General features: G+C 39.5%; 3 protein-coding genes across 3 annotated transcripts in view; 1 reads left to right on the forward strand and 2 right to left on the reverse strand.

Annotated features, from left to right (window-relative positions):
* LOC106530414 (uncharacterized) overlaps positions 1-1,352 on the reverse strand; it is a 14,107-nt gene extending 12,755 nt beyond the window's left edge. The window contains exon 1 of the mRNA XM_014026023.1: positions 854-1,352. Coding sequence (XP_013881477.1) covers positions 854-1,247 — 394 coding nt within the window. The 5' untranslated portion in view covers positions 1,248-1,352. The remainder of the gene's footprint in view (positions 1-853) is intronic.
* Positions 1,353-3,006: 1,654 nt separating this feature from the next.
* On the reverse strand, positions 3,007-9,643 carry ftr86 (finTRIM family, member 86; the record flags this gene model as incomplete). Its single annotated transcript, XM_014026024.1, is given in 15 exon segments — positions 3,007-3,515; positions 3,657-3,859; positions 3,941-4,012; positions 4,102-4,143; positions 4,235-4,276; positions 4,368-4,409; positions 4,536-4,592; positions 4,679-4,720; positions 6,005-6,061; positions 6,153-6,206; positions 6,283-6,372; positions 6,441-6,603; positions 6,684-6,917; positions 8,441-8,536; positions 8,822-9,643. Coding segments are annotated over 15 exon segments (2,040 nt in total). The 3' UTR covers positions 3,007-3,179.
* A 217-nt stretch (positions 9,644-9,860) lies between these two features.
* The window catches only part of nudt8 (nudix hydrolase 8), a gene marked incomplete in the record, with an annotated part of 8,849 nt that continues 4,891 nt past the window's right edge, over positions 9,861-13,818 (forward strand). Inside the window, 3 exon segments of the mRNA XM_014026028.1 lie at positions 9,861-9,919; positions 10,044-10,191; positions 11,990-12,832. Coding sequence (XP_013881482.1) covers positions 11,991-12,832 — 842 coding nt within the window.

The following is a 13,818-nucleotide window of genomic DNA, read 5'->3' on the forward strand; positions in this document are numbered from 1 at the left end:
GTGCAACATAATTTACATGTAACGTTATGACAAAAGGAGCACTTGTGTAGATAAAGTATGGGCAAGACATGATAATATATTGTTGATGGTTTGTTCTTACCCGTGACGGCAGCTTAGCGCTGAGCTCTGTGTGTTACGGTGAGATCACCTCTTGTTTTCAAGCGTGCTCGCTCCCGACTGTGCCGTGCTGTGGGGGAGGAGCCTAGGAAGGGGAGCTGAGAGCAGGGGGAGGGACTACAAGGTTGTTTCTGTTCAAAATTTTTCTAAGTTTTTGGGTWCCCAAGAAACTACATACAGCAGCTTTAAGAATAAGACTGCAGTGAAATTTGTTGATAACGTTGTATCTTTATTTTTTTAAAGAATTTTTAAAAGTTTACCCTGTATTGGGCACATTTAAGATATTTAAAAACTAATTGTGTCCAAATGCCTCAGTAAAACCACTTGAAAACAAACACACTCGTTCATTATAGGCTTTAGAACAAGGCTGCAGTGAAATTTGTTGATAAACCAGCCTCTATTGCTGAATAACAGGCTATTTCAGTGCCGATGGCCGCATTTCCGAGGTGTACATGAATGCATCATGAAGTCGAAACTCATTTGCAGGCGGAACCGTAATAAGCTGTGTAAACACGCAATATTTAAATAATATTTAATATTTTAGCTCTGCACAGTGGATGGCGTGACCGCGGTCAGAATTTGGTGCTACACCCCTGCTTATCCCCACTAACACTATAAATAACACTAGTGCTGTATCACGTCTATGATTACATCCTACAGTTGTCATACTATTTATATTAGAGTCAAATGATCTTACATGAAAAATTTAGACAATGTACCATAATGTGATATTTACCTGTGGGTGGATTTGCCACATAATCGTGGTCCGCAGTAGCAGCCTGGCTAGCTTTCTGTGAGAGGAAAAGCTGTCTTTTCTGAGCGCTGTCTACCAGTCGGCTGAAATTATTCCAGGAGAACAGAGAAGGAACAGCTCTACTTTTAAGGCGGCGGATGGCAGATTGGCTGACAAAATCATCCGCCGTGAAATGCCGGCTGCATACAAAAGTGCTCCCTGCCTTTATGCGAAAGTCTGGACCCTCATCTCTCCTGATGGCTTGGACCCACCGCCTCCTTTGGTCTGGGTCCGTCGGGAAAGCATGGAAGGACAGGTACGGTTGTTTTCTTGCACCACACGAACAACTTGGAACCGAACAAAAACATCCGCGCCGAAACTGAGCCATATTCGTCATTGCTTAATGCTAACGCTATTTCCACCGGCAGTTGTCGAGCACCACTTCCGCTTTAAAACGCGGAAGAGCGTGGCGGACTGAATCGCATCGTACGGCGCCGCCATATTGGATGAGTCTCTCCTCACTCTAGGCAGCTCCAGAAAGAGCGACTCTGCCCTTTTTTGGTGTATTAATCTGCGCAGTTTCGAAAGCAGATCACATGGGATTACCTTTTTATAAGCAAAACTGAACAATAGTTTTGGTTATTTGACATTTATAATATTTTTTTCATTATAGCTAATGTTATTTGGCAATCAACAAAGTGATATCAGCAGGAACTGGTTCTCTTTATCTGACTGTACGGCTCAGATTGTCAGGATTAGAGGTGGTGTTAAAATGTAAATCTGCTTTTGTATACACATAATGAGACAACAGCACCTGCAGCCACACAGTAAAAGGTTGTGTCACTATTTTAGTATGTTTGGTATCACATGGGTTTATTTTTTGTAAATTTAATTAATCTAAGTTAAATAATTTAGCATTTAAGTACTTAATTATTTAGAGTGTACACATATAGTTAACATTTTGTAATAGTTTATTTTGTCATTTGCAATAATTAAACTTTTTGTTTCTTTGAGTCAGCTCCTTTGGAGAAGCAGTTGTCCTGCCCCTCAGTGTAAACAGCCCAGCTGCAGAGGGAGAGGTTTAACTTTACTATTTCTTTGTTTTATTTTATTTTAATTTTATATTGGAAATATTTATTTTCGTAGTTTACAGTGAAATATTGATAAGTTTTGATCAGCAGCATGATAAAACAAAATTATGAATAAATTCTTGTTATTGCTGTGTGCATATTTATGATCGTGTGAAAGAGAAATAAATTCAAAGGATAAATTAAACGTATTTATTGCAAAATGTATTTCCTTTAAACTGTGAATTTCCTGTCACTTTGCTGCTGATGCATTTGATTTTCTCCACAGGGGGACAATAAAGACAATTTTTAAATAATTCATTTATATTTTTATTAATGTGCCAGACCATAGGCCTTAAGTCTGTCTTGAGAGCATAAAACAAAGTATTTCAGCATGAAAGCAACCATGTCCAATACAACTACATCTGTCGTTTGTAATAAATCAAACTGTGGGAAAAAAATCTCTTAAAAATGTATTTTACAGCAATGAGTTAAAAAAAATGAATTTATAAGCCCCAAAAAAGTAATAGGCCCTGGCTATTCAACTGGTGGCCCATATGTTTGACTTAAGTCTGGCCCACCAATGAGTTCAATAAAGGAACAAGTTTTATATTTTTAAAGGACCACCACAAATGTTAAACTTTTTTTAATTTATGTAATATAAAAGTAGATTTTAAATCAATTTTAAATGCAGCAACATAAATGAAAACGGTAAAAGATATTAGCTCTTTTACATAAGGCAGTGTTTCACCTCCCATTAGAGCAAACCTTCCCTGGATGTCCAGCCTCTGAGCTGTTTGTTGTCTTTGAGGAACTGTGGTCCCCTGAGTGGTTTGGTTGAAAACCCCTGCACTGGGTTTTTGTCTGTCTAGTCATAACATTTAAATTTGTGATTTTTCCTCTCTCTTGAGTATGACTTCTGCCTCTACTAACCTGCAGCAGGATAAACAAGACTGATTAAAATTCCTCTGTCGACATGTGAGCAGGGAGTTGATGAAACGTGATTGCACCAGAATGAGCCTGATACGAGTGTTTAAAAAAAGTGAAGACTTAAAGTCGAGTCATTCAACAAATACAAAATAAGCCACATATTTATTACCCTTTTATTTCATTAATCATAATGTTTGCACAAAGATAACAGCACAGTATTTGGACATTCCTGAATATTTGTCTCAGCTTCACAGAGCTAAAACACAAAAGGCTTTAAAGCGTCACAGACTTCTAAACAAGTTAAAATCCAGCAGTGATCTTTTATTTTCAGCTCAGTCTAATCGGCAAATTGTCAACGTTTCGCCTGTTCTTCCCCACAGCCTGAATCCGGGGTACAGTGGCCCGTTGAACTGGGTCTGATGGTGATGGATGAGAACAGCCTTTTTGTTGACGATGCTGTAAAAGTTCAGAACCCCTGCATACTGGTCCAGATAGATACCAATCCTCTTTGCTTTAGGGGAGCCCAGCAGTTTCTCCTCATCGTTGTGCCAGAAAGAGAAGCCGGTTCCAGACCAGTACAGGCTCCAGGACTGAGCGTTGTGGCCCAGACGACTTTTGTTGTCAGAACCCTTACGCTCCATTTCCTTGTAAGCAACACCGATGGTAATCTGCATGATGGGGCAAAAGAAAAACACAAAAAATTGAGAAATATGCTTTATTTTGAGGATATATAAAAAACAAAGCTAACTAGAGAATTTGCATTTCCTGCAAAAATGCAGCTAGTACTGAACTGATGTTTAAGAACTCACCTTCTGGCCGGTCCACTCCACCTCCCAGTAGTATGGGCTCCCTGCCAGGGGCTCTCTGCAGAGGACTTGTCTCCAGAAGGCGAAGCGCTCGGGGTGGTCCGGGGGGTTCAGGTTCTCAGAACGCATTGTGACCTTATGATTGTCATCTGACAGCTTCATGTGTCGATACACCGTGTTGGGGTCAAAGGTGGGTTCGAAACGAACTGAAGGAAGAGGATGGATGAAACACCTGATCTGAACACTAGAAAAGCTTCAGTGCTGGACTTTTTTTAAAACGGACTCACATTTTAACATTTCCTCTCGTGTTTTTGGTTCTGGGTTGACAAGTCCAGCTGCATTTTGTGCTCTTGTAGCTGCTGCAAACATAAAAAAAAATACATGTTGCATTAAAAAGATCAACTCTTGAGCTGTGCTGCCATGTAAGGTTTTCTTTTAATATACATACTTTGAGGTCTAGAAGGAATAAGAGGAGCAAAGGGCGCTGAAGCTTTATGTCAAAAAGAGAAAATAAGATTAGGTGATTATTATATAGAAATATAAAATCTTTCATGCTCTGCTGAGAACAGTTCTGATCTTACCTTCATGATTCAGAGAACCTCCAATCCTTGAGGGCTCGCACACTGGAGGAGGAAAATATTGAACTGTCAGACCTAAACAGGTGTAGTTTGTGGCCATTTGCTTACTATGCATTTTATTTTTAAATATACATACTTTGAGGTCTAGAAGGAAGAAGAGGAGCAGAGGGCAAGGAAACTTTATGTCAAAAGAGAAAATAAGATTAGTTGAACATATAGAAATATAAAATCTCTTTCATGCTCTGCTGGGAACAGTCTTGATCTTCAATTTAGTTTATTTATATAGCGCCAAGTCATTACATACGTTGTCTCAGGGCACCTTCATGATTCAAAGAGCTTCCAATCCTCGAGGGCTCGCAAACTGGAGGAGGGAAATATTGAACCGTCAGACCTAAGCAGTTTGTAGATATTTGCTTACTATGCATTTTATTTTTTAAATATACATACTTTGAGGTCTAGAAGGAAGAAGAGGAGCAGAGGGCAATGAAACTTTACGTCAAAAGAGAAAACAAGATTAGTTGATTTTATAGAAATATAAAATCTCTTTTATGCTCTGCTGGGAACAGTGCTGGGTCCGTATTTATCAAACTTCTTAGAATTACTCTTAAGAATGCTGCTAAGAGTGGACTTAAGTGTAAAAAAAATTCTTAGTTAAAAGTTGAGAGTAAAAGTCAGTTATCAAACATCTCAGTCCTACTTTAAGCGAAGTGTAGGAGTAATTCTAAAGTGTCAGTCTTAGAGCTGAGTTGCGACACCTGGCTGTGCCGCAAAGCTGATCCTGGATGACGTCGTTAGAAAAACCTGGACATGGACCAATCACTGCCTCGGATTTCATGTTCAAGAATATTGTTGGAGAAATGTCAAGATAAGACTGTGAAAATCCTAAGTTCACTTTCAACACACTAATGTTGTCACCTTGTACTGATTGTAGAATTACACAAAATGTCCTCATTTGCATCATGAAAACAGACGAAAATCTCAATTTTTTTATCAAAAACTCAGCAGCTTTAAAGTTATTTTATGTCTCAGAGCCTGCGGTCATGTTGAGCTGCTCCCTTCTCCTCTTCCCCACTGTCTGCAGACAACAGCTTTACACACACACACACACACACACACACACACACACACACCCCGCTCCATCATTACCAGCTTGGTCCGAGCGTCCCCCCTGCGTGCTTCATCATTGTATCATGTGATTGTTAATCTAATAAACGAAACGTTCAATCCCACCGTAATTTCAATTTCTCTCTTTTTGTGTGTGTGTGTGTGTGTGGGGCGGGGGGCATGCATTCACCAGCTGAGTATATTTAATATTTTCTCTAAAAGCCATGCACAGATTTCTGTCTTTTAGTCCAACGTTATGTGCAGTTATTTATTTATTTATTTATTTATTTATACATACATACATACATACCTTTGTTTCTTTTGTATATTTCTGATTAAACCTGTTTTCCACCTTGTAACTGAGAATAACACTCAGGTGGGGAGAAGGACAGCTGTAATCTCTGTCTCCTCAGTTCATCTCAGACCCCTATTGTCAACTCTTAACCTCTTAAGAGTCCTCTGCAGCAGTCTTAACTTTTGAGAGTAAGAGTGATTCTTAGACTTAAGAATTTTGATAACTGGCATTTAGACTTAAGTCTGAGAGTAGGAGCAAATCTAAGAAATTTTCAGCACTTAAGTCTAAAAATCCACTCTAAGAAGTTTTATAAATACAGGCCCTGATCTTCAATTCAATTCAATTCAATTATATAGCACCAAGTCATTACATACGTTGTCTCAGGGCACTTTCATGATTCAGAGAACTTCCAATCCTCGAGGGCTCGCACACTGGAGGAGGAAAATATTGAACTGTCAGACCTAAACTGTTTGTGGCCATTTGCTTACTATGCAGTTTATTTTTAAATGTACAATAATTTACCTTGAGGTCGTGCAGGTGGAAAAGGTGGAGGATATGGAAGGGATTCATACACTACTGTAAAGAGAATAGATGGTTAAATAGGAACATGTTGATCAATCTGTGCAGCGTTGCACTAGTGAAGTCACCAAACCTGCATCCTGTGCAGTGGTCTGATGAGAGTAACCAGTGAGTGTTGGGGCTGCTGCACCACTGGGTGGTAGGGCTACAGGTTTTTGATTCACTACAAAAAACAACAGAAACATTTAACCAACAAGACTGGAAAAAAAAAGAAAAAAGAAAAAATCTGACCTATTTTGGCGATTTTAACCAGAGTGGCTTTGCACTGGTCCTGTACTGAGTCATGCAGCTCTTTTATAGCTGAGCGAATGGAGGCCACCGCTGCTGCTTCTTCACTCAGCACCGACTCTGCTGTTAAATTCATCGGACCCAGTGGCTCCATGAGGAGGAAGTTCTTTAAAAAAAATAAACATTTATAACCATCCTCTTTCAGCAAGATCAATGTGAAATCCTCACAGCGTCCTGATTTCTCACCTTCAAGAAGGTGACATGATCCTGCATGTCAGACAGTCTGCTCAGCTCCTCGCTCTTCCAGCGGAGCTGGGCCACCTCCTGCTCCAGGCCCTGGACCAGTCCTTCAACTTGACTGCAGAAGGCCGCCTCGTGAGAGCCGAGGAGCTCACCAACACCACTTCCTGTTTGGTTCAAGCTCTTAACCAGCTCAGGAAATAAATCACAACTCTCCTTTTCCAGAGCCTGCAGTAAGGTCTGGAGGTTTAGTGAGGAGGGGACAAAAAAAACATGGTAGTTATGAGATAAAGATCCAAAGACTGTAGACACAATATAACCAATATTCCTGCCTGAAGTTCAAATATCCATCAACTTTCTTATATAAAAGTACAAATTGTAATTTGGGACTTAAATTAGTGCAAAGTAATAATCTGGAATAATAAATGCCAACATTTTTATGAGTTTTATAAAAAACGTGAAAGAGAACAAAGATCTTTTTCAAAGGAGTCCTAGCCAAGATGCAGTAAAAGTTACACAATTAAAATACCATTCAAATAATGATTAACAGTGACTATTAAAAAGGAAGTCATCTCTAGTGCTCTCAGTGAAATAAGCTCAGCTAATCTCCAGTCTTTTTGCAACTGAATAAACAACTTTTTTTCCAAATCTATGAGGAGGAAATGAACAGAAGAGCAAAGAAAGATCATTTAAAACACAACGAGTAAGAATCAACACTTCTGTGATTAAATCACAGATCTATGAGGGCAACAGCCCAAGCATGGCCTTAAAAATAACTGTACCAATGTCCCAACCTCATGGTGGTCTTAATAAGACAGGTAGACAAAAAAACAGGGCACACAATGAGCCTCAAACATTGAATAAATAAAATTCTTATTAAAAAATACTAAACCATAAGTGGCAGAAGCATTTCTTTGTTACATCATTTTTATTTCCTTCAGTGTTTTATGTTGGAGATAAGGCGACAGGTTAAAAACACCGCCATCCAGTTTTGGGGAAGAAATTCTGAGCTCAGATAAAATGGAAGCCAATAGGAGTTTGGACGAGTGAGGTCGTCACTTAAAGGGGATTTAAGAGAAAAATGCAAGTCCTGTCGATGTGAGAGACACACTGAAAGATGACAAAAACACCTTTTGATGTTTAATTTGTATAAATTTTGTGGAAGATTTTGGGGAAAATAGTCAGTTTTCAAAACTTTTTTAAAAAGCTAAATGGTCTGTAGCAAAATTTCCAAAAACAATAAACAATAGTGTAAACTCTTAAGTATATGAAACTGGTATTTTAGTCAAGTCTAATTTTTCCCCAGTGTTACTTTAGCTTTAAAGAGGGCTTCTTCTTGCAAGTCATTTAACCAAAATCTCATGGTTGTTTATGGCAGAATCGCTCATAGTTTTGTGAATTTAGGCTACATTGTCAAACACACATGCTACCAAAAGTCAGAGCACAGTATTTCTAACTGCAACAGGAGGTAGGGGCTCACCTCTGCCCCAGGGCAGCTGTGGCTACAGTGCAGCTTACCACCATTAGTGCGTGAATGAACGACTGCAGTGTGAAGCACTTTGGAGTCCTTGGACTTGACAAAGCTTTATACAAGTTAAGACCATTTTGATGTAATTTTTATCCCCTGAAGTGAAAATTATGACAAAAACTGAAGGAATAATAGGCAAAATGTAACAAAGACTGCTTTCATGCTGCCCTCCTTAGTCACAAACAGGATGTCAGAAATTAAAGAGTTCAACAGTCAGGGAGAAGAATGTGCAGACCTTATGATGGCGGGCAGCAGCTGGGAGCTCCTTCAGCATCCTCTCAGACTCGTGGATTCTTCTCTGAACCTCACCCTGCATCTGAAGGAGCTCTTTCTACACAAAAACAAATCAGTTTGAATATTAAAAGCAACCATAAGAAGCAAGGCAGTAAATGTGAACAGTAAATGATGCTGTATAATATTTGACACATCTCAAAAAGAGAAAAAGGAACATATATGAAAGGACTAGTAAAAAACAGGATCAGCCAGTCTGGAAAACGCCACGCCCACGTTGTTCTTGATCCACCTGTTCCTCACGTCATAGGCAGAACGAGGCAAACACGTGAGCAGAGATGTTAAATACATTCCAGGTGTAACATCAGCTTCTGCCAACCCCTACCTGTCTCTCCTTTCGTTCATCTTGTGGTCTGAGCACATGGTGGTCTTTATGTCCCTGCTGGCAGCACACCTCACAAACACACTCCCTGTCCTCGTGGCAGAAGAGGTCAAGAGGTCGGTGGTGTTGAGGGCAGGGTCTGGGTTCCAACGTGGGAACCTGGGGGTACACGCTGCCCTTCCTCGGCCCTATGTCTGAAAGAACCTCCATGTAGATGGGCACTGACGGCGGGTCTGGGGAAGCTGCTTCGTAGGAGCTCCGCTTGAGGCTGTTGCTCCTCAGTTTCTCCATGGCCTCGGCAAGCAGGGTGCTCTTGGCCAGCGAGGGTCTCGGGTTGAAGACCTGTCTACACTGTGGGCAGCTGTACTGGCCGTTGGTGTCTCTCTTGTCCCAGTGGTGCTGGATACAGGCCAAGCAGTAGGAGTGTCCACATGGCAGCGTGGTGGGCTCCTTCAGGGTTTCCAGGCACACCGAGCAGACAAAGCTGTCCTCTTCGGGCCAAGCTGAGGCCATGAGAAGCTGAGAGCATGGACGACCGCAAAGTTTTCTGTTGAAACTGATTTCAGAAACTGCCGAATCAAGACTGAAAGACACTCCAGAGCTTAAAAAAAATGTCTGAAATGCCTGTTCAGGTGAATCACATTCTCCTAAAATACTCCAGCTCTGTCTGGGGTGGAGCTGCGAAAACAGGTGTGGTGAGGAGTTTATCAGTGTTTCACAATTTAACTAGTTGAATACTTCATTTAATCATTAAATAATAAAAAAATACAACGATGTAATGTTCTTCTGACATTTGTTCCAGTTTGTTTGTTTATTTGTTTGTTTATTTATATCTTAACAAAATGAAAAGTACTTGCTTTAGTCGACTGTGGAGGAAAACAATAGTTAAAACAAGTCGAACAGGTTTTTAGCGCGTATGATTTGTGATGTTATTTAGGGGTTTTTCGGTGATTTCATCTCTAAATAATGCAAACACCTCACCTCCCACATTTTTCATTTGTAGTACAGAAAAAAAACCCAAAACAAAACACGTCAAAGCGGCGCAGGGAAAGAGTAGGCTCCGCCTCCTGTGGGTGTGCATCATTTCTATATCGGCGCACAGTAAGTGCTCTACATGAAAAATCAAGTCAGCTTAGCGGATTGCAAATGGCCTTAGTATTTTTGTTTACATTCTTGTACATTTAACTTAATAGCGACCAAATAACATGCTTTGACCGTTTGACAGATTGTCCTGAAGACTTCCCTCGCAGCCTCCTCCTTCCCCGCCTGTCATCACTTCCAACCTGTGAGACGCCGGTGACTCAAAAAGGAACGGACCAGGTGCAGCCAGCTCGATAGCATCAGAGTGGTCGACTAGCTACATTTCTCTCAACGTAAGTCTTTTTTTCTTTAAAGGAAAGTTTCATAATCACAATTAAGTCAACGATGACTACTCTGAACGTGTGTGTCATGTCAGCTAGTTGCTATTAAGAAGATTTTTTTTAATTCGCTCTTCATTACGAGGACATGTAGCTTGCTGTTTTGCTCGTATTTCTTGCTAACTTAACCGGCTAGGCTGTGTTTCTGCTCTTTAGTTGTTTGATTTTTAAATGACAATGTCAGCTCAGACTTTAATACAGTTTATTTAACATGCTTAAAGTTTGCTATATTAGCTGCTGCACATAATGGTCCAAGTTTGACAACTATTTACTTTAAATACGATTAAAATGAAATGTTTTCCTGTAGTGTGCAGCTTTAACCTTCAGCTAACATGGTGCATAAACACTGTGAACAGCATCCTATAATCAAATGTCTTGTGCATATAACCAACCTGTTTAACTATTTATAGAGCAAACCAAAGTCAGAGCTATACACTAAAAACAACAATATAAAATTCTCAAAACAGATGAGAAATGATAAAATCAGAGGGACTGATGGATGCCCAGTAAAAATTCTATATAAATGAATTATAAAAAAGATTAAGTTAGTTTTCTTCATATTTTGCACTTTTTAAAATGTACAAAAATAACATTAAAATGCATTAAGGCTCAAATATTCAATAGAGAAACCATCACTTAAAATGAAAAGCCAGAGAAAGTAAATGTTTGCTGTTAAAAACACTGTTTTTAAAGCTTCTCCTGAGGGGATATGTTTGAGTGGTGAAGTTCATTCCTCAGCTTTGGTGCTGCTACCTCTAAGCAACATTCTCCTGTATTGACTGATCTAGAACGTAGAACCTCCACAATAGGGTTGGGCGATATTGGCAAAAAATAAATCGCGATTAATTGTGGTATTTAGCCGATAACGATTAATTTGACGATTAATACCCTCGAGTCTCTGGACACCCTTATTTCATAGTCACATGACCAATTTAGTGGGTAAGATTTGCTCTTCATAAATATCTGTTCCAAATTGTGTCAAAATTACAGACTTCAGGCTATACATCAAATTTTTAATTGTTGATAGATAAATAAATTACAGAACTTTTTTTAATGTTCGTCATATTTGAAGCGGAGAGGAGCAGCGAGTGGATTCTACCTGGTGGCATTAATCGTATTAATCGTCAAGTGCCAAAAATTAATCGATTAATGTTTTTCTGACTATTAATCACACACAATACGATTATGCCCAACCCTACTCCACAAGGAGCTGCTCAGAAACTTCCAAGACGTCTAAGAATTTGAATAGAAAAGACAAGTTCAGATAAATATACAGACACTGAGCCATAGAAAGCTTTTAAAACAAACAAATGAAATTAAAATCAGTTATGTTGTAAGAGAGAATACATTTGAACTTGGACAGGTTTCTGAGTTTGTAGAAAACCAGTCTTTAGCACCGACAGTCAGAAATGACAGGTTTCTAGCGTGGTATTAAAAATCTAATGATGATGTCTTTAAGGAGGGAAGCTAGATCTATAGAAAGTTTTAATAAGCACACAAAAATACACTTCTGATCAGAAGGACTTCTAACTGGGCAGTAGAAAATTCTGTCCATGTTTTAAAAAAAAAAACCCTGGTACTTAGCTTGATGTTAGGCCAAGTTCATAGAATAAATTTGAACTTCGTGTACCAGTGATTTTTAAGGAATTTATTGTAAATACTTGTCCAGGTCTCTGCAGGTAAAAGGATGCAACATCCGATCTACAGGAGCCTCTATAATGTCTCGGCGTGTCTGTGTTTTTGTGTTTTGCAGGATGTTTAGGAGCCCACAGTTCCTGATTTGGGCCTGCCCCAGGAGACAGTTTCTGCTATTAAGAGAATATCACCTTTCTGCCTTTTCTGAGCATACTGGTTTTGGGTGGCTGCTAGCAAGAAGCTTGAAAGAGAGGAAATATGAAGCGAAATGTGAGAGAAGCACAAGTAAGGATGGACTACCATTATGTGAAAGGACTGCGTGCTTTTCAACCCAGCTGTATAGATCAGTCCGTCCAACGTGTCAGTCGAGGGGTCATTTAGCTGAAAACCTTTCCAAAGTCATGTTAAGCTACCATCAGCACTACACTCAAGTCTCTGCTAAAACCAAACAAGTGTCTTATCTCTTCAGCACTTTCTGGAGCTGTTTATTTAACCGGACTGTTCTTCAGCGCCATAGAGGGCCTTGGGATGTTAGCCAGACTTCACTCAGCTGCGTCAGTAAGAGTCAGTGTAACTTCCTTCATCACGGACCTAATTCCTATAGACCCCCTGGTCTGTCAGTACAGAATCCATGGATTTTAAACCCCCTTCAGTGTCAACAATCACCCAGCCCCTCTCTTCGCCTGATCCAAACCGTCCATCAGGCCGTCCCCCGTGTGGCAGACGCCTTCAGAGACTGCCTGTCCCTCGAAAATGAAACCCGATGTCGGCAGAAGCTGGCGCCCAACTGGAACCTCTACGACATGGACGAAGTGATAAAAGGGGCGAATCAGACCCAAGGCACAAACAGGGGGAGGTGGGCGGCCATCTTGGTGTCTCTGTGCTGTGTTGAAGGGGAGCCTGCTTTTCTTTTTACTCTGCGCTCCAGCACACTGAGAGGCAAACACAAAGGAGATGTCAGGTTGGTGCAAGGCTAAAAACAAAACTACAATTATCTGTTTTTTACACATGTAAAATTATTCGTAGTGATGGGATGATGATACCTCAATGGGTTTATTAACACACTACACACACAAACTGTGTCGGCTCTGTATTGATGCTGTGTTGGTCACTCAATAGTGACCCCTGCGGTAGTTATAAAATTATTGCAGGTAAACAAAATGAAGATAAAATGAAAAAGCTTACATGCTGCAAACCCAACATCAGCCTGTGAAATATTGAATCACCAGTTCTTTACTTAAAATATCATCTCATCATTTCATTTGCTCAATTTGCTTGAGTTAAGTTTTTCATGAGAAGAGTTTAAAACTTACGTAAAACCTTGTTTGTGTAAACTGTTTGTCTAAACTGAGTTGTAAAATACAGCAGATTTGTCTGCAATAAAATTCAGTTAAAATTATTAACTTATGTATGGAAATTTTTAAGTGTCAACCCATATAAAATAAAATAAAATACTAATAATATATAATATACCAAAAATACTAAAAATTTATTAGTTTATGCATTTTTATTGAGGAACAAAATGTTTTGAAGTGTCTTTGCTCCAAGGCGATTTCTCTTAGAGACCAGTTCTCCTGCCTTAGAAAAAACTCTTTCACAAGGTACAGATGAAGATGACGAGCATAAACATTTAAGTGCGAGCTGATAAAGGTGTTGATATTTTTTCTGGATATTTTTCCCATATTGTAACAGGTCTTGTGTTCTGGGTGTGTTGCTTTCAGCCAGGTAACATTGGAGTTCAATTATGGAATGGTTGTCGTATCTTGTCGTCTTGTTCTCCTCAACCTTCATATCAAGAGGTTTCCAGAGATTGTAACAAATATTTTAGAAATAAATCTTTGTTAATCATTAGTTTATTTGTTATTATTATTATTTGGCGTCACAATATCAAAATTATTCCAGACTGGGGAAAACTTCTTGGAACAATCCATGAAGTCAGTGGAACAA

The sequence above is a fragment of the Austrofundulus limnaeus genome, unplaced genomic scaffold (genome assembly GCF_001266775.1).
Source record: "Austrofundulus limnaeus strain Quisiro unplaced genomic scaffold, Austrofundulus_limnaeus-1.0 Scaffold518, whole genome shotgun sequence".
NCBI classification, from domain to species: domain Eukaryota; kingdom Metazoa; phylum Chordata; class Actinopteri; order Cyprinodontiformes; family Rivulidae; genus Austrofundulus; species Austrofundulus limnaeus.